This window comes from Sphaerodactylus townsendi, linkage group LG01 (genome assembly GCF_021028975.2).
Source record: "Sphaerodactylus townsendi isolate TG3544 linkage group LG01, MPM_Stown_v2.3, whole genome shotgun sequence".
Classification (NCBI taxonomy): domain Eukaryota; kingdom Metazoa; phylum Chordata; class Lepidosauria; order Squamata; family Sphaerodactylidae; genus Sphaerodactylus; species Sphaerodactylus townsendi.
In genome coordinates, this window is record NC_059425.1 from 25,589,056 (window position 1) to 25,608,943 (window position 19,888).

Genomic DNA, 19,888 nt, shown 5'->3' on the forward strand with positions numbered 1-19,888 from the left:
TACAGCCAGAAAGGAAGGCTCCTTCAAATAAGAAAGAGGAACTGTAGGTAGACAGGAAAATCACACTTATGATGGTGGATGCAGCTAGAAGACAAGTGAAACTCAAGGGTCTATGAAAATGAAAGTTGCTACCAATATGCAGTAAAGGCAGAAAAAGATGGAGAACTTAATAGAGCCAGCTTATCAAAGTTGCGAGCTGTCAAAAGTGATTGTCCCTCAACTCTACGTGACACACAGCTTGGCCCAGAGGCATTGTTGAAGGCTTTCACAGCCAGAATCAACTGACTGTTGTGGGTTTTCTGGAGGGAAACACATCTTACCATGACATGCCTCTGAAGAGGCCAGCCATAAATGTGTGGAAAAATTACGAGCAAAAACTACCAGACCATGGCCACACAACCCGGAAAATCCACAACAACCCCTAAGATATGCCTTTGGCCAGATGCATGATGGGGGTGCTAAGTTCAGCTATGCTTATGTAGTCTTTCATAGACACTACAGGGTATCAACAAAGGGAAGGTACTAAAATGAAGCATGCACAGGAAAAACAGGGGGTGTCAAAATAGTGGCAGAAAGCAAAACCATTCCCTTACTTGTAAACTGGCACCTTTTAAAGTGGTTTCCCCCCCTTTATTTGCATAACCAAGCAGCCCTTACAAAGATTCCTAAGTAGCTGACTCATCCCTAAAGCTCCAGATTAAGGTAGTTACTGCAGTTGGCAGGTTCCGCTGTGTCATCGTGCCCAGACAGAACTCATGAAAACGCATGAAGGAGGAGACAAAGAAATCTTTCTACTGTTGTGTTTATCACAAAATCACCATTTGTTGTTTGAGCTTCTCATAATACTGATGTGATGATACAATTACTCCTACAAGATGATGAGCTGCAAAAGATTACGAAAGCTACGGCAATTAAAATGAGAAAAGGTATTCCGTTGCGGAATAGGCAGCACATCACCCAACTGTATTATCGTTCCATGTTTTGATGGAATGCAAATCAACACAGCCAGAGTGCCAATCATTTAACATCAACAATAAGAAGACTTTGATGGGTATTGCAAGCTACTGAAGAGCCTCAGGGAAAGTGAGTTTATGGTAGAAACATCCATGCATTTGGAGGCCTTTGCATGGAAGATCTGTGAGTCACGGCATCAAGAGAGAATCCATCTCGAAGGAATTTGTCAGTCTTCCACACAGTTGCAACTCTTCAAGGACAGGTTCTCCAGCCTGCTAAATTAGCTCATACATTAAGCTGTGAATCTGCTATGGGAAGGGGAACCCACTGCTACTCTGGAAAGTTCCATAGATACTGTCTCATGATTGGCTGAGGAGGTCAGGAAGTCAGCTGATTTCTGTAAGTGTAGCTAGACAGAGCAATTCCTATCCCTTTACCTTCACCTCTCCTTACTGCCAGAAAATACTAGAACTATGCTCTGGAAACTCTTTGCCTTAAGAACCAAGTGCATTGAGTTAGGACTCCAGAAAGCTAGTCAGCTTCATTATTTTTGTGCATTCTACTGCTGTTGAACTGCATGCCTTGTTTCTAACATCTTTCTTCAATTTCTTCATTCAAGCTTTACTTTGCTTTATGGTGTGTGTTACTCAAGGAGTTCCTGGTACCAAACCCAAGTGGGCTTGGCTACACTCCTGCACCAAGGAAGGGCTAGTGTGACGCTGAGGTACTGACACTGAGGCCTTTTCCAACTAGCCAGCCAGATTGTCTGAACACAATAACATCTTTTCGGTCTGTAGGGGGAGGGGAATGAGGGAAGATGGATGGTGGGAAGGATGAATTTATGTGATCAGTTTATTTTAAACAGCGTTTATTTTAAACTATTTTACATTTTTAAATTGTTAACTGGTTAATTTTAAATGAGGATTTATATTTTTAATGTCTGTGGATTGTTGAATCATGTTGTAACCCCCCCCCCCCCGAGCCCTTTGGGGATAGAGCGGGATATAAATCAACCAATCAATCAGTCAATCAATATAGACAACAAGGATTTTACTCAAGAAAATTTTGTTCAAGAAATGTGGCTCCAGGACACACTAACTCCTACAAGCAATGTTGTGTCATTCTGTATTAAGGGGTGACACTATCCAAAAGTCACCACCCAACATGATGTATGAGAAGCATGCGGCAGCCCGATACCAATCCTCACGTATGCCGTTCCTCTGCCATAAGAACATACGAACAAGCCAGCTGGATCAGACCAGAGTCCATCTAGTCCAGCTCTCTGCTACTCACAGTGGCCTACCAGGTGCCTTTGGGAGCTCACCTGCAGGATGTGAGAGCAATGGCCTTCTGCGGCTGTTGCTCCCGAGCACCTGGACTGTTAAGGCATTTGCAATCTCAGATCAAAGAGGATCAAGATTGGTAGCCATAAATCGACTTCTCCTCCATAAATCTGTCCAAGCCCCTTTTAAAGTTATCCAAGTTAGTGGCCATCACCACCTCCTGTGGCAGCATATTCCAAACACCAATCACACGTTGCGTGAAGAAGTGTTTCCTTTTATTAGTCCTAATTCTTCCCCCCAGCATTTTCAATGTATGCCCCCTGGTTCTAGTATTGTGAGAAAGAGAGAAAAATTTGTCCCTGTCAACATTTTCTACCCCATGCATAATTTTATAGACTTCAATCATATCCCCATACACCAGCATGAGCGATGTGAGTGTCAAACTAGGACCTGGAATAACCCATTTCAACTCCCCACTCTACCATGGAAGTCTGCTGGGTGATTTTGAACCAGTCACTCTCTGCAAGCCTTGTCTATGTCAGAGGCTCATCGGCAGGATAAAATGGAAGAGGGAAGAACAACGTATGTCACTCTGAGATCCTTAAAGAAAGGATGGAATAGGAATGTACTAAATAAATAATAACCATAGATTGTCGAAGGCTTTCACAGCCAGATTCAACTGGTTGTGGTGGGTTTTCCGTGCTGTGTGGCTGTGGTCTGGTGGATCTTGTTCCTAACGTTTCACCTGCATCTGTGGCTGGCATCTTCAGAGGTGTATCGCAGAGGGAAGACTGCCCTGGACGCAGTGTGTAACAGACTTCCCTCTGTGATACACCTCTGAAGATGCCAGCCACAGATGCAGGTGAAACGTTAGGAACAAGATCCACCAGACCACAGCCACAGCCCGGAAAACCCACTACAACCAACAATCATAGATATTCATGCACAACACCCCACAAGTGAAGAGATTTTCAAAATTTACGATCTAACCTGAACACAAAATTGACATCTACTTGGTCTATCAATATTATCTATTATGACTGGCAAGTAGCTCTCAGTGACTCAGAGAGGTTATCACATCACCTATTACTTGATTCTTTTTACTGGAGATGCCAAAGATTGAACCTGTGAAGCAAATGCTCTACCCCTTCCCTTTATGCTGAATTATAAGCTAAGTGAATTTCAATTATGTGCTGAACACTGGTTTTTTCCCCCCTAAAACAAATTGTCAAAGCAGTGAGTGTGTAGGAATCAGCAAATCTGTCAGCTCTTTTTATAGTTCGGGCTTTTTTGTTTGCGCATACATCATGCACTTGTTCGTGAGGATATCATTAAAAATAACTGTAAGTGAAAACCATCCTAACAGTAGGCAGTAAGCTCAAACTATTTCTCCTTAAACTAGAAAATATGTGAGTGGCACAATCTCTGAAAGTAGGAACGTGACAAAAGTGAAATTTGAAGCAATATTGTATCCATCACGGCAGATGCATACCTCTGTGCTATACTAAAAGCTAAGGAATGTTGGGGTTGATATGGAGATCTGTGAGTATTTTTAAAAAATCAATTTCCACCACCATAGTCCTTTCTTCTTTCATTAAGAACATAAGAACATAAGAACAAGCCAGCTGGATCAGACCAGAGTCCATCTGCTACTCTCAGTGGCCCACCATTAGTAAAAGCATGCCTCCTTAATTGGGGGGAGGGAGAATTTTCAGGATGCTTGGGCTTGCATGGTACTCAGTGGTTCTGGCCTTAACAGTCACTCTCTGTGTAATACTCTGAAACATGCCTGCCCACTTCTACCACATACCACCCCCCCCCCCCCAAAAAAACCCACCCTCTCTAGAATTTCTGATCAGTCTACAAATCCATTAAAACTCAAATCACAAATGAGGTTTCTCAACCTAGTCCACAAACATGCTTATTCTTCTCACGTGGGCCAGGCAGATAGACTGAATTGTTCCTTGGTCAGTACAGAAGAGACAACTACAATACCAAATACCAGGGGTCCCCAAACTTTTTAAACCGGGGGCCAGTTCACTGTCCCTCAGACTGTTGGAGGGCCGGACTAAAAAAAACTATGAACAAATTCCTATGCACAAATGATTGTAAAATGTTTGATTTCACCTTTCAGCCTTTCTGTCATGGTCTATTTTTAGAACAGTGACCAAAGTATGTCAAGTATAGGGTGGGCTCCAAATATTGTTGGGGAGGCTGTGGAATACCTTCCCCTGTAAAAAAAAAAAAAGCAGAACTTTCCCAATGAAACATTCCATCTAACCCAGGATCAGGTATCTTCCTGGGTTCTTTCCTCCCTAGCAGCCAGCGATCGATTCGCCAGCCTGGCTGATGCCAATGGGAGTGAGGCAGAACAGAAAGCCTGAGAGCAACACATGGAGTAGCTGAGAGGGAAGGGCGGAGCAGGCGTTGCCACATGTAAGGTTTCCAACTCTGGGTCAGAAAATTCATGGAGATTTGGGGGTGCCATCATGTAACTGCAATCAACAGCCGTTGGGGCCGGTTCCTCCTCTCCCTCGAGCCCCCACTGCACATGAATGGAGCCATCGCCGCCATGGCTGGCGGGCCGGATAAATGCCTTCAGGGGGCCACATTTGGCCCCCGGGCCGTAGTTTGGGGACCCCTGCCAAATACTCTTCATTTATCAAGAGCATGTCTACTCATATACGGAAAAACCTTGACCAACTACAGAAAAACCTTGACCAACATCTTCAGTTGGCCAGGACCTAAATCCCTGCAAAAAGTTTACGTTTTAAAAGTAGGTATTGGTCCAGGCTACTTTCATCACATCAGATCTCAGACGACAAGCAATATCAGCCCTAATTAGTATTTGGGTGGGAGATCAGTAAAGAAATCCAAGCAAAGGTAGAGAGTGCTCTAAGGAAGTCCAAGCAGAGGCAGGCAATGGCAAACCACCTCTGAAAGTTTCTTGCCTTGAAAACCCTACGGGCTCACCAGAAGTCAACTTGACAGCATTTTCCACCAACACTAAATATTGGCAGCAGGGGTGGGGGATTATTGGCAGGTTGAGGAAGAGAATACAGCAGACTTGGATGTAGGGGGGGGGGGGTCGCCTAGATTCTCCACAGCAACTGGGGGCATGCAAGTACACACCTTTCCACTCCAGACCCTCCTTCCACAATCTGTGAGCAAGCAGTGGCTACAGGGAAGGTGGGCTGTTCTCTAGTTCTGGCTCTAGGCACTTCCACGTGTACAAAACCAATATTTTTCAAGAAGCCTGAAGCTACTCTAGTGCAAGGGGATGTGCTTTACTACGAAGCACAGCCTGTATTGTGGACAAAAAAAGAGAAGCACACACAGAATGAAGGCCTTTGGGATTCATGCTGAGATTTGATATGGGGGCTTCCTGGTTGCAGAGCTCAAGCTTTTAGCCCTACTTTTGTCTAGTTTTGAGGTTGAAAAAAGTCATGTTGTCTCTGTATAATCCTGATGGAAGTCTGTGCCTCTCTCCTGCCCAGCAGCCACTCAGTAGAGTCCCTTCAAGTTTGCTAGAGAGAGAACACTGAGCAAGAGAGACCAGGCCACACAGCACTGGATGAGACTCTCCTTCACATGGAGGACAGTGCAAGAGAAGAGGATACCACAAAAGCAGTGCAGAAGAGAAGAGATATACAGTCCTGCTGTTACCAATAGGGCGTTCCAATGAAGGATTTCCGCTTTGCCACAGATGCTGTCAGTTCTGCAGAGACTCCAAAATCCGCTGTTGGAAGGAAAAAGGCAATTTTAAAAAAGGATTCGCTGCCACCTTTGACTCAGGAAATTCCTGGAGATTTGAGGGTGGAAGGTGGAGCTGGAGGAGGTGAGGAACCTCAGCTGGAGTAGATAATGTCATAAAGTCTACCTTCAAAGCAACCAGTTTCTCCAGGGCAGGGGTCTGCAACCTGCGGCTCTCCAGATGTTCATGGACTACAAATCCCATCAGCCCCTGCCAGCATGGCCAATTGTAGTCCATGAATATCTGGAGAGTCGCAGGTTGCAGATCCCTGCTCCAAGGGAACAGATCTTTGCAATTTGGAAACATTGTAATGTTTCTCTACCCAGACCTGGAGTTTGGCAACCCTAATTTGGACCTGACCTTCCTCCAAACTCCCAGATTCTGAACCCCAGAGCCTTCATTTGCTTGGTCCTCCATTCATCCAAACGGTCGGTCGGTCAGTCGGTCGGTCAATCAATCCACCAATCAATCAATCCACCAATCAATATATATTGCCTCCCCATGTTGGCTGCCTCACTGTTCCTGTCAAAAGTCACTTAGATGCTAATGCCATTTTGCCAGGATGCCAGTCCCAGTCCCAAACATGAAAAATGTAAGCACATTTGGGACTAACTAGAGACAGCTCTTACATTTGGGGCAAAAGACGAACTGTTTCCCACAGGCAGAACCTGTGTTAGTCTTCATTTAAAAAAACAAAATGGAGAGGGGATATGAAGGAGTCACCCCTTCAGAACCTCAGACATGATATGGAGCTCCCTCGAAGCTCTCAGCCTTCCCAAGCTGCCCCGTTCCCACCACTTTTAGAACAAAGGCAGCAAAACAATTCAAGATGCTTCCACTCAAGGGTCAGTTATGAGCAGGGTGGGGGGAGGGAGGAAGTTAAAGGGAACGTGAGAAGTAACATATTTGACAAGTGAAGGAGAATTTTGGATAAACAGCAAAAATCGGAAAAAGCAGGTCAGATGTGAACAAAACGGAGGGGAAACTGAGAGAAGGAACTGACCGAGTTTCACGTCACCATCAGCTGTAAGCAGGATGTTGGCCCCCTGAAAGAGAAGCAGGAAGACTCTGCTGAAAAGAGTGGGGGCACAAAAGGAGGAAGAGCAGGCTACCATTTCCACAAAACAGGGCATCTTTTCCTTCTCCCATCCCTCCCCCCCATCTTCTTTTACAGAAGCAGCCTCAAAGGAATCTCTTAAAGGGAACAGGCCCTGGAGCGGCTGCTGGAAGGTCTCACCTTGATGTCCCGGTGCATTTTCCCTTTGCAGTGCAGGTGGTGGAGGCCCTAGAGAGGGGCAACACAGACACAGGAGTTACACACTATTGTTGTTAGCAGCCAGTCTTGAGAGTGCTCTCTCCCCTCCTTACCCCAGTTTGCCTCCCTCAGTTTCCCCAGCATCCAAAGCAAGCACTGATACACACGCACACACACCCCATCCCTGCAGAGTTTTTCCTTTGCTTAGCAGACCTAGTGAAATTCTTGCCAATTGTGGCTAAGGTGAACATTTTCCTGAAGATCATTTCAGATTGGTAGCCATGTTGGACTACATGTAGAAGAGGTAGATTTCCAGCGAACAAGCTTTCGAGAGTCAAAGCTCCTTCTGTGACATAGAAATCACTTGTAGGGCCCTTTCCACATGAGTCAATAAAAGGTGGGGGAGGTGGGTTACATGAACCTGTCCTCGCCCCGGTCCCTTTGCATGGCTGCAGCACATTAGCTGGGGGGCACGCCTTTACACAAAGGTGCACCCCCCCCCCTTACAAGTCATGATACGAGTCATGATACGGCCCGTTTCCCCTCCATGGCTCCGTAGATGGGAGCCAAAGAAGGGTTTTTCAATAATCACGAAAATCGCAATTCTCTTGTTTGAACATGCCTTGCAGCCACCGCCATTTGCTCAGCCGCAGCTGCGAGGCACGTTAAAACAAAAGAATCGCGATTTTCGTGATCTCAAAAAACTTGAAAAACTCGGGTTGCGGGGGAAAACCTGGAGCGGATCCACATCAGGAGCATCCTTGCCTCAGCAGGTTCACAGGGTTGCGGGGGGAAACCTGGAGCGGATCCACATCAGGAGCATCCTTGCCTCAGCAGGTTCACAGATCCACCCCCTGGGCCACATGTTTGATAACTCTTCTCTATAGCATTCTCACATGTTTTAAGAACAAGTCATTGTTTTGCTTGTAGGAAGGCAGGGATGGGACTGGGAAAGATCCTGCTAGCTACCAGGAGCAGAACAGCATCATGCCGAGTTGGTTTGCACTCAGGTACTTAAGGCCTCGGCATGCTCAGAGGCAAAGCCAGCAAACTATTTCCTTAGCTATGAGCCTGAGAATTGCAGCCTTGAGCTGGGCAGAAGATCAGCCAGCAGAGAGAGACCTGGTTGGCACTCAGAAACCGTGCCCTCCTGTTGGTTTCTGTTGTGTTTTTCCTAGTATTATTAGCGGTTTCAGGTCTCCATGCAGGAGGAATGCAGGACATAAATAAACAGATCTGGATTTTTATCCATTTGTCTTATATTCACATTTTATTAGACTTTAAAGGCTTGTGAGTTACACATTCCAATCTGTCTGAAGTTGCACTGCGCAAGCCAGATCTCACGGTCTGCTGAGGGCAAATTATAGTCATTGGAATTGCCAATTCTGCTATCTTATTTATAGCCAGTGGAACCAGTCATTGAGAACCTTGGACATTTCCTGGAAAATCAGTGAACTGAAAAGTCGCGCCAGTAAGAAAGAAAGGCGCTTCTCTCAATTGTGTTTGAATTCCAGGACGGTTCGGTTAAAATGAGACATTTCTTGCTTATTATTTGCAATCCATTTTGCAAGTTAGTGTTCTCCAAACTGAGCGACTGGTTTCACACAAGTTCACATATGTAATTTTAATATGTAACCTGAAAACTGACTCACGTATCACATGAATCTCATGCACCCTTCTCAGTGCTTCTGTCTACTCACTGAAACGTAACCTAATCCTCAGTTAATAAACTCAGTTTATTTGTAACATTCTGTCTGCTAGCTTTTCATAGAGAAACCCGTGCTAGGAGTCCAGTAGCCTATAGACCACGGGTCTGCAACCCGCGGCTCCGGAGCCGCATGCGGGGTGGTAAAGATTGCCGACCCCTGCTATAGACCGTAACAAAATGCCTTTTCCTCTACATACCCTATTCTCCAAAGATTCACACTCACTAAAGACAATGCCAAGGATTAAACTGGGGGGAGGTCCTCTCTCTGCAAATCATTTGCTCTGCTACTGAAAAGAGTTCGTGTGCACACTCTTTGTCCTTGTGTAGCACTTCCCTAAACATGCACGCAAACAGGTACGCAGCTGATGACAGACCTCATTCCCACGATTGTAGCACTTTCTGCTGCAGGAAGACAGGAAAATAACAGAGCGTACAACGGAAAAGTGCACTTCCTGGAGAGCCAGATCCAACTGCAGCGAGGGCAGGAATGAGCGTGTGCTTTTTTTCTAAACAGAGAGGCTGGCTCTTAATTGGAAATCTTTTGTCCTAATGCAAGGTTTCCAGCAGCCACTTGTGGTTAACTCGCAGTGAAAAGGGGGGAAAGAGATGCTGCACAGGAGCCAAGGGACCTTTTCCATGATTCATACTTTTCATATTCCAGAGCTGACCTCGGCACCGAAAGTTATTTTGGGGCAAAGCTCTGGTTCAGGTTAAACTCTGGAGGAATCTTGAGTCTGATCCCATATTTTTGCGTTGCTTTCTGAACGAAAAGAAAATGGTTTGAGCCTGCAGGAAACTGCTTTAAGCCGAGTCAGATCTTTGTTCTCTCAAGGTCAGCCTCACTCAGAGGCGTACCATGGGGAAATGGTGCCTGGGGCAATACTGGGGGCTCCGCCAGCTGAAGGAGCAGCCTGGCAGGGCTAGGCTGAGGGGTGGCCCCCACGTGATCCAATGGGGGTGCCCGAGGTCAATTGACCCCCCCATGTCCCTCTGGCAGATACACTACTGGTCTCGCTTACTCTGACTGGGAGAAACTTCTTACAGGGTGACGGCCTTCCATATCACCTACCAACCTGATCCTTTGAACTGGAGATGCTGTGGACCAAACCTGCACACAAAGCAGATGCTCCACCCTGAACCTCAGCCTCTCTCCTTAAGGACCAGTTATTCCCACGTTAAAAACTCAGGTTCTAACTGTAGATTATAGGAATCGAACCTGGGACCTCCTACATGCAAAACAGATGTGCCACCACTGAGCTATGGACTTAGCTTTGCCTCAGAGGAAAAGTGGCCCAAAATATAGTGAGTTTCACAATATCTTACTTCCCTTTTGTTGGTGCCCAGAAAACCCAGCAGCTGCAGCTACCATCTGTGCACAAAGACACACCGTCCCATTCCTGCTCAGTCACACTCACACGCTCACCTGGAGTGTTTCCCTGCAGACATAAGCAATCTGTTTTTCTGAGAGGGGACCAGTGGCTGAAAGGAAGAACCAGAAATGCAATTATTTTGGGTTTTTTGGATTTTGCTGCGCCTCCATGAAAATGCCTCAGGCAGCTGACTTCACCACCCGTTAAATAAATATAATTACGTTCGGTACCAATCTTCCCCAGCCCAAAAAGATACTAACAGAAATAGCTCTTCTGTTCTGTTAATGAAACTTATTGGATGAGTTTTGTTCAGGGCAACGTTTGAAGAGGAAATGTTTTCCGCCCCCCTGTGGTTGTGATTCCTTGGCAGCGCATGGCTTCCGTACATGAGCTGGCAGTGGAAAGAGCCATTAAATCACAGCTGACCCCTCATGGGGTTTTCAGGGTATCAGACATCCAGAAGTGGCCTGCCATTGCCTGCCTCTGCGTCGTAACCCTGGACTTCCTTGGTGGCCTCCCACCCAACTACTAACCAGGGCCAACCCTGACAAGATAGAGCTGGCCTGGACGTTCATGAGCTACTTCAAGCTACTGCTGTATAAGGTTGAAGGCAGATGCATGTATCTTGGGCAGTCAGGCTGCTGTGGAACTCACATCCTTTTTAAACAGAGGCACAGATTCCCTATGAGCAACCAGTTCTTCCTGTTTCAAGGAAAAACCAGAAGGGCAGGAAGCTGACTGTCTGGCCCTTGCAACAATCATCCCGGCTGTTCAGAGAGATGACTGGTTGACCCTGGCGGTAATCCCAAAGCCCTGTCAGGCTGTGTGGAGTGCTGACTGGCTGGCCTTTGTGGCAATCACAAAGTGACAAACCCCTACACACACACACACAAGGTGGATAGACATGCCAGACATAAACCGGGGGAGCTTCAGAGTCCTGTGCAAATTAGGACCAATGGGAGCAGGGAGTGAGATGAAAACACATATCCCAGGGAGAACGTCAGTTTGCCATGCAATGGATAGAGAGAAGTTGTTCAGGCTAAGCACCTTCCTGCAGGGCACTTACTCTTTGCCTATAGTGCTGTGAATTGCACATTCTGATTTCTGGGGGAAGTGAGAGGTGCGGATTGGAGGGCGCTTCCTTGGGAATGGACCCAACTGCCTTCCATTGTGGTCAATCACACTATATTCTACTATAGGAAAGAACCACCTGCCGAATCCCCCACCACCACCCCCCACAGCCATTATGGAGTCATTAACTGGATGTCAGGCAAACCACGTTTCCTCTTCCAACTTTCTTCCCCACCCGCAATCATACAATCTGTGGGGAGACAAAAGGGGAAGTAAAACCAACCAGAAAGTGAAGCTGATGTATTATTGCAACAGGACAGGCGGCTGTAGACAGGTTTCCTATTTATTTAGAAAGGAAGCCCATGCTTGGACACACAGAACACATGCCTCTCTATCATCAGGATCTCAAGCCTAGCAATACAACCCTAAATATCATACTGATTCTCTCTTCTTTCCCAAATCATGTGGTTTGTTCTACTGCTTTGTTTTGGCATCCAAAAATCTTGCTTTCGTTGCAAACTCTCACTGGATGTTAGAATTTTTGCATTGCAAGAGAAAAAGGAAAGTGCTTCTGTCTCCCCACAGATTCTTGTACAAGATTGGAAAGCTACGTGAAAACTGTAGTAACCTGCCTATACTGTACCACAGTGAAGTCACAACTCCTCTGCCTGATTATTTTGACTGTACTTATTCAAACTATAATGGGGGGTGGGGAGACTCTAGTCTCTGTCAAAGAACAGAAGAAAAGGACAAAGTAATATCATTGTAACATTTAAAAATGTGTGTGTGTTTCTTTCAAATGAGAGGTAAGTTATAGAAGGAAGGGTGGGTGAAAGGAGGATGAGAAAGCGAGGTGATTGGTTGACAGTGACAAGTGACTGAGTAGAGTCTGTGCTCAAGTGAGAGAGACAGTCAGAGTGTGTGTACGTACAACTTGGGAGAGAGACAGTAGTCTGTGCTGGAGACTGACAGGGGGTCAATCTGAGCTAAACTGAATCAGAGTGTGTACAGAACTAGAGATAGAGGCCTCTTCCACACAAGCAGAATAATGCACTTTCAAAATGCTTTCAATGCTCTTTGCAGCTGGATTTTACTGTGTGGAATAGCAAAATCCACTTGCAAACAATCGTGAAAGTGGATTGAAAGTGCATTATTCTGCATGTGCAGAAGGGGCCAGAGTGTGTCAAAGTTGAGAAAGGGAGACAGTATTCTGTGAACTGAGAGACAGTTAGTCTGTGCTGTACTGAGAGAGAGAGATTGTCTGGGCTAAACCTATAGTGTGGTATGCAGTGGCGTAGCGCCAACAGGACAGGGAGCACAACGCCCTGGGCGGAGTCACAGCAGGGGCATGGCCTGACCATGGTGGGGGTGTTCTGGGGCGGGGGCAGGCAGCACCTCGGCAGGGGTGCAGGGTGCGTGCATGCCCCGGGCACAGTTTTCCCTCATTCCGCCCCTGGTGGCATGAGATGTAGAATTGCCAAAGAAATAGGTAGAAACCTTAAGAGATTAGAAAATGAGTCAAATCCTACAATAGTCTCAGAGATGTAAAGGGAACAGTGAATTGATGTAAAGTCACCTCAGCAGAACTTGTTGCCTCTGTTTTATTTATTGTAAATTATGTATTGAAACATTTAAATTAGGGAACATATATGAATAAAATTTTATTTTGTTAAATGTAACATGGAATCCCACACTAGTAATTTCCTCAGAACCCCGTAGCCCTTTGAAACTGCTTTGAAGCTCAGACACGCTATTTCATGAGCAAGTTTGGAAGTAAATTCCTAGTGGCAACAAAATATATATAAACAAATAAATAAACATTATTTTGCACTTTCATTTACTTACAAAGAAATAAGAGAGCAGATATCACAATTGTTAAGAAATATCTGGATATGGAAAAAATGAGACATGCTATATATTGGAAATTGTACTAGGAAGTGAATTATTTCAACATCAGTCTCCAGTGACCTGTGGAACAAGTTGTGGTTATTCACAACTGTCATTAGCAAAGCCATTGCCAACTCTGAAATGCAATGCAGTCAGTTTTCTTCTGCTTCCAGAGCAGGAAACACAGGGGTGTACCGCCCAGGCGCATGCCTTTCAGTGACGTGGGGGGTGCCAGACACCCCCCCACATGACGAAATGGCATGCACCCGAGCCGCCTGCTACAATGCCCTACCCCCTTCCCAGGCTCCCTGCAGGCTCTGGGGAGAAAAGGAGGCGGCCTCCAGAAATGCAGGGGGGAGCTCCAAAGCGGGCGGCAGCGCTCCACCCATCCAGGCTCCCTGCAGGCTGGCTTCTGCCCTCCCCAGGAGAGCAGTAGCTGGCCTCCGGGGATGCACCGGGGATGGGGGGCAGTGGGGCCCCGCCCCCGGCCTCCGTGCTTTAAAAAGCTGGCCTGCACAGAGGCCAGGGGGCGGAGCTTGGGACGGGGCCACACCCTGAGACCCCAAGTGCAGGGAGGGGCGCGGAAGTGGGAGGGCACTGGGAAGGGCACAGAGAAGGAGTTGTATCCGGGCGCCATTCCCCCCTCATACACCTCTGAGGAAACAGAATCACATACACAAACACCCTGTGTCCCATTCAAATCCACTGGGTACTGTGCCAGTAAATACACCTGAGAGAACCCCACAGAACCCCACAGCAGAAACTCACAGTGGTAGATCTCCTGCAAAGAGCCTCCTCCACAGTATTCCATGCAAATCCATAGACGGTCATTTCTAGAACAGAGAAGCAGAAATAAACCTCCATCTTGCAACGACTTTCCCCCTCAGATTAAAAAAAAATAGTATTTCCTTTTCCTCTCAGAAATGGTTTTGGGAAAGCAGATGAGATGGGCTTATGCAGATATCTAAAATGCATCTCTGGGGGAGGATTTTCAGATAAAACAGTGCTTTAGGTAGTCCCTCAACCCCACTGTTAAAAAGAAGACAGCGACAAAGACCCACTGAACACTGATCTCTTACTTCTTCGTGCATTCAGCACCATATTTAACTACTGGACTCATAAGGAGGATAGCAGATGGTTGGATTGTTTTCCTTCTTCCAATGGAAGGAATTCGGCTTAAGGTAAGGATGACTAAGAGTACATAGCTAAGATGGCGATAATTTATTATCCACATGTAGGGAGTTGGGTGAAGTACAGTGGGGTCAGCTTTCAAAGGATAAGAAACATTCCATTTGGACAATTTAGTTTTTGTGGATATGGTCTTAAGGTAAGCCAACAAGCCCCAGATCTGGACTATTTGCACATTACCATCCCTTACTACTACTAGATAGACTCAGACAGCTCCAACAATCTGATATTGTCAAGAGGTGAAATGTTTTCAGGTCAAAGGATGCAACAGTGAAGCAGATTTGAGCCCCTACATTTTCAACCACAATTTGAAATGTCTCAGTTCCTCTCTTCTCCAGGTAAGCCTCTCACCTGAGATAGCTGCCAAAATATGTCACAACATTTGGGTGGCGACAATCCCTGAGAGTGGTGATTTCTTGTTGAATGGATCCAATGTCGTCCCCTGAGGAGACAAAATTAAAGAAACTGTTTCTGGTACAAGTGAGGCTTTCACAATTATCCTTCACCTGACACCTTCAGTTTCTATAATGGTTTGGCAACATGTATTGTGCTTGCCCTTTCACAGCTGCCCTGTGAGGTTGGCACACCCATTTTTCTTCAGGGTCACAAAAATGGGGAAAATTGTGAAAGACACTTTTGGCTTAAACTAAAGCATATTTTTAAATTTTCAGTTTGAGTATCCCTTTTTTAAAAATAAGTAGAATAAAATTAAATGAGTCAACTAGTAAACAAATCAGAATCTATGTCCTATTAAACATACCGAGTTAAACCCTACTTTTCAAGATTAAACAATTGTTTTTAATAAATCCCCTTGGTGAGCCATATGGAAACTCTGGCAGGGGGAAGGTGGGTTAAACATTGTAACAAACTACAGGATCATATCTGACAAATATAAATAGGGTGCCACAGCTCATGTAGTATAGTTATTACTGCAGCAAATTAGGATTAAATTTACCAGTTGAATCCAGCAGACGATCTCTATGGACAGAAGAGGGGAGCAGTGTTTACTAAATCTGCCCTCATATTGTTTCTGGGGTTCTCTGTCCCCAGGGGCAGTATTTCGGAGCTATTTGGGGCTGAAGGGAGAGGTGAGGAAATTGTGCCCCATAGATTGAAATGTCTCCCATGAACAGACATTTCTAGCAGATCCAAACCTATTATCAACGTATCTGAAGGGACCTTTATTTTCCAGCTCTTGAGGAAGCCCATGTCAACAGATTAGGTCTCTCTGAGGACTTGAGGTCAAGCTGACTGTAGCTTCAACAGGTGAGATAAGGAAGATGGGAGGCTGTCAGAGATGCAGTCAGGCCATTAGGCCGAGCAGTTTCAAGGCCAAAGAATCTGAAAGGGAGTTTGGCCTCCATCTCATTAGTACGAGGACCCATAAGTGGGAGAAGGTGTTTAATTGATAGGGCCCTGCACAGCTGAGACTATATGGTCTCATTAAGGCACTGGTTGGGTCATCTGAGAGGGAACATACCTGATTGGCCATATATTTGATTGGTCAACCAGAGGCATACCATGGAGGGGGCATTCTCCTCAGGCACCATACTCCTGGGTCAGGTGGGGGGCGCACTTTGGCCATCTTCCCCCCTCCCTTTCCCCTGCAGGCCACGTTGGCAGCTGGAGTGGCCCTTGTGTTGGGCATTAAAGTGAGGGGCTGGCAAGAGAATGCACAGGTGAGCAGGTGACAGACTAGGCAGAGCCGCAGGGCTTTCCTCTCTGCAGCCAGGCCTGCAGGAGGCCTTCCGCCCTGGGCGCTGAGTGCCACTTCCTGAACTTCCTGCCTGGCGGCCCCTGCTGCCACCAACCTCCCTCTCAGCCAGTACTTATTCTGCCACTGCAGGTGCTGTTGAGCATGGATGTCTACTTCCACCTCTGGCCCCAGCCTCCTGCCAGAGAAGCGTCAGCAGGGTTCTGCTTGGCTTAGGAAAGGAGGGAAGGATGGTGGTGAAGTAGCTCCCTTCTGGCCTCTCATCCTTGGGGCCAACCCCAGTTGCCATGGGGTGGGGTGGGATTGGCCTCTCTGCTCTCTCTCAGCAGCCGCATGTTTGCATTCCTGTCTTGCTTTGAACACTTCCTCCAAGGCTGGGTGGTCGCCAAGGCCGTCCGCTGCTGAACTTAACTGGAACTTGCTCTGCAGCAGCATTTGAGGCTAATCCTAGGCGCGTTTCCTCTGAAGTAAGCCACACTCCAGCCCATTGTAATTTACTCCTCAGTAGGCGAGTTTCAGGTTAATTAAATTTCATGTTCCATGCCTAGCAAGCACACATGTTCTTTCTCAAGTTTCTTACTTCAGAGTATTCCTGTGCACCCCAATGGAAAGACAGTGTTGTGCAGTGGTAAGAGCATCTGGGAGATCAGCCTTCAGATCCCTGGACCATGAACCGTGCTTCTTGGATCAGTCACTCTCTTTCATCCTAACCTACCTCACAGGGTTATTGTGGGGATGCAAAGGGGAAGAGAGCGTCAGATAGATAGCCTGAGCTCTTTGGCAGAAGGGAAAGCTAAAAATTGACTCGACTGGCAGACATTCTCCCTCTCTCAAGTCTTTTCCAGAATATTTTTCTTTGTTAATACTTTCAAAGCTTTTACTGTAGAGTAGCTCCTTTGATCTTACTGGAATAAAGGGGGCTTTGGGAGAGGAACTCCCTCTTCTGCATTTAACCTTTGTGATTTTTTTTAAAGGAAAGACTGTAGGATTTCCACTTCTTTCCTAACCAGGAGGTAAGTCCCATTGATTTGTATTGGAAGTGCGATCCAAAACAGTTACCCCCCTTCGAAGTCCACTGAAGTCATTGGGCTTCGAAGAGCGTAACTTTGCTCAGCATGGAGCTCGTACTCTCAGCAAGGTCTGCTGAGCACTGTAACCCTTGGACTTCTAGCTAGCATAACAAGTTTGCTGGCAATCCCTGAAAATACTCCAACCCAGAGGCATACGGCCTATAGGGACATGGAATCACCCCTATGTCCCTGAGCGCCCCCATGTGACAAAATGGCATGCGTCCCAGCTGCATGGTGCCAAGCCTCGCCCTCCCACCTCCCTGCAGGCTGTCTCCTGCCATTCCCAGGGGCTGGGGACAGCAGGAGCCAGCCAGCAGGGATGGGGAGGCGGGGCTAAATGGCAGGCAGCCATGGCGCCCATCTGGCCCACCCGCCACTGCTGAGCCCTGTGCCCCTGGCCTCCGTGCAGGCCAGCTTTTCCCTCCCCAGGGCCTGGGGACAGGAGGAGACAGCCTGCAGGGAGGTGGGTTGGGGCATGGAGGGCGCCCAGATAAGGTGTTGTCCCCTGGCACCATTTCCCCCCAGTTATACCTCTGCTCCAACCTAATATTTGCAATATGATTGGGGAGAGGGATGTGCTTTTGGTGCTTTCAGACCTCCCCTTTTCTCCCCTTCCTTTCCTAGTCCGTCCGCGGAAGCAACGTTCAGTCTTTGCTTTTTTAAGAATCCCCTCCTCCCCTATCAAGCTGCAAGAAGCAGTTCTGGGGGTCCTCATGGGTAGACCTCTGACGGTATGAAAATAAAGTGCTCTTTTTGGCCCGTCATTTGGCAACCGTAACAAGAGGGAGCAAAGGAATGCTTAACCCATCCAGCCTCCATTTTACTAATCTAAATTGCCCTTCCAAAATTCCTGTTTTTCTCCCGTGGAAAAACAGAAGAAGAGTTTGGATTTATACCTGTATGAAGACTCAAAGGGGCTGACAATCTCCTTTCCCTTTTCCCCTCACAACAAACACCCTGTGAGGTAGGTGGGGCTGAGAGAGCTCTGAAAAGCTGTGACTAGCCCAAGGTCACCCAACTGGCATGTGTTGGAATGCACAGGCTAATCTAGTTCCCCAGATAAGCCTCCACAGCTCAAGTGGCAGAGTGGGGAATCAAACCTGGTTCTCCAGATTAGAGTGCACCTGCTCTTACCTACTACGCCACTGCTGGAGAAAACATTCAGTTGAATTAATGTACACAACACGGTGTCTCTGCTCCAGTCCTACTGCTCATAATCTATTTCATGTTTACCCAGTTTCCTGTCAAAAACTCAAGCCAACATAATGAACATTACCCCCCTCCTTGTTTTATCCTCACAATAATCCTGTGAGGTAGCCTGGTTAGGCTAAGAGATCTGGTACAGTCCCATGAACATCTAGAGAGCCTTATGGCTGAACATGGGTTTGAATCGGGACCTATCCAGGCCTAGACCCGTAACTAGTATACCGCACTGGCTCTCCCATTCAGAAGTGGGTTTTGACAACCAAATCCACGGGTGACTTGAAATAAGGGATTTGCTTAATGTCCTTGCATTTGAATGGAAAGACAAACAGAAATTGGTTCTGGTGGGTTTTCCGGGCTGTGTGGCCATGGTCTGGTGGATCTTGTCTGTGAAACAGACTTTTCTCTGTGATACACCTCTGAAGATGCCAGCCACAGTTGCAGGCAAAACATTAGGAACAAGATCCACCAGACCACGGCCACACAGTCCGGAAAACCCACCAGAACCAGCTGAATCCAGCTGTGAAAGCCTTGGACTAAACAGAAATTGATTTCACAACTGGCCCTCTTTTTCCTACAAGCAGACAAAATTCTGGAGTAGAAAAGCGGAGGAAAAAGGTACATACACGCCTCTGAACTTACTCCTCAGAGGGTAGGCAGGATAAAAATGGAAAGCGATGCTTTTGTGTAACAACCCTGACACACCACAGTATTTCCTCTTCATACGCAATCTAAACAAGCAGGGTTGAACCTTTATCAATATAGAAACTGTGGTTGAGGGGCTGTTTCTCTCTTTTACCTGGATCAAGTTTCACTATCTTGATAGCTGCTAATTCACCTGTCTCAGTGTCACGCGCCTGTGGAGACAAACCATAAAGTTAAAGTCGGGGACGCAAGGTAGGGAATTACTTTGGAAGATTTACTTTGAAAGTAAATTTGCTTTGGAAGATTTGGAGAGTCTGTCTTCCCGCATCTAGCTCTAACCAGCTATCATATTTACTGTCATGGTTTAATTATCCCTCTCTATACCAATTGCATATAAAGTCTCTCGGTCTCATACTAGACCAGTGATTCTCAACCAGGGTTCCATGGTACCCTGGGGTACCACGAGCACATCCCAGGGGTACCCTGACAATGCTACCGCCTGCCCCCCCCCCCACGGGAATCAAATGGATTTTGAAGGGGCGGGGGGAGGGGGGTTTAGAAACCTCATGGGCTTCCTTTAAACAACATTTTAAACAGTATTGTTTTATTTGCCTAAATGCGGTGTGGATTGGGGGGTAGATTTAAAGGGAGCTTTCCCTTTAAATCCCCCCAAATCCATGCCGAATTTAGGCAAACAAACAACGCGGCTGTCAATGCTGCTTTCCCTCCCCTCCCCCTGCTTGCCACTCCCCCTACCTACAGGCCAAAAAAGGAAAAAACCCTAAA

General features: G+C 46.7%; 1 protein-coding gene across 3 annotated transcripts in view; it reads right to left on the minus strand.

Annotated features, from left to right (window-relative positions):
• The window catches only part of MAP4K2 (mitogen-activated protein kinase kinase kinase kinase 2), a 53,997-nt gene that overhangs the window by 25,479 nt on the left and 8,630 nt on the right, over positions 1-19,888 (minus strand). The window contains exons 2-8 of one of the 3 annotated variants that reach the window (XM_048514464.1): positions 19,257-19,314; positions 14,822-14,912; positions 14,051-14,115; positions 10,378-10,433; positions 7,229-7,276; positions 6,995-7,037; positions 5,904-5,976 (exon numbers count right to left, since the gene is read on the minus strand). In XM_048514464.1, the coding sequence (XP_048370421.1) occupies positions 5,904-5,976; positions 6,995-7,037; positions 7,229-7,276; positions 10,378-10,433; positions 14,051-14,115; positions 14,822-14,912; positions 19,257-19,314 (434 nt within the window). The other 2 variants (XM_048514473.1, XM_048514483.1) reach the window with 2 other exon arrangements.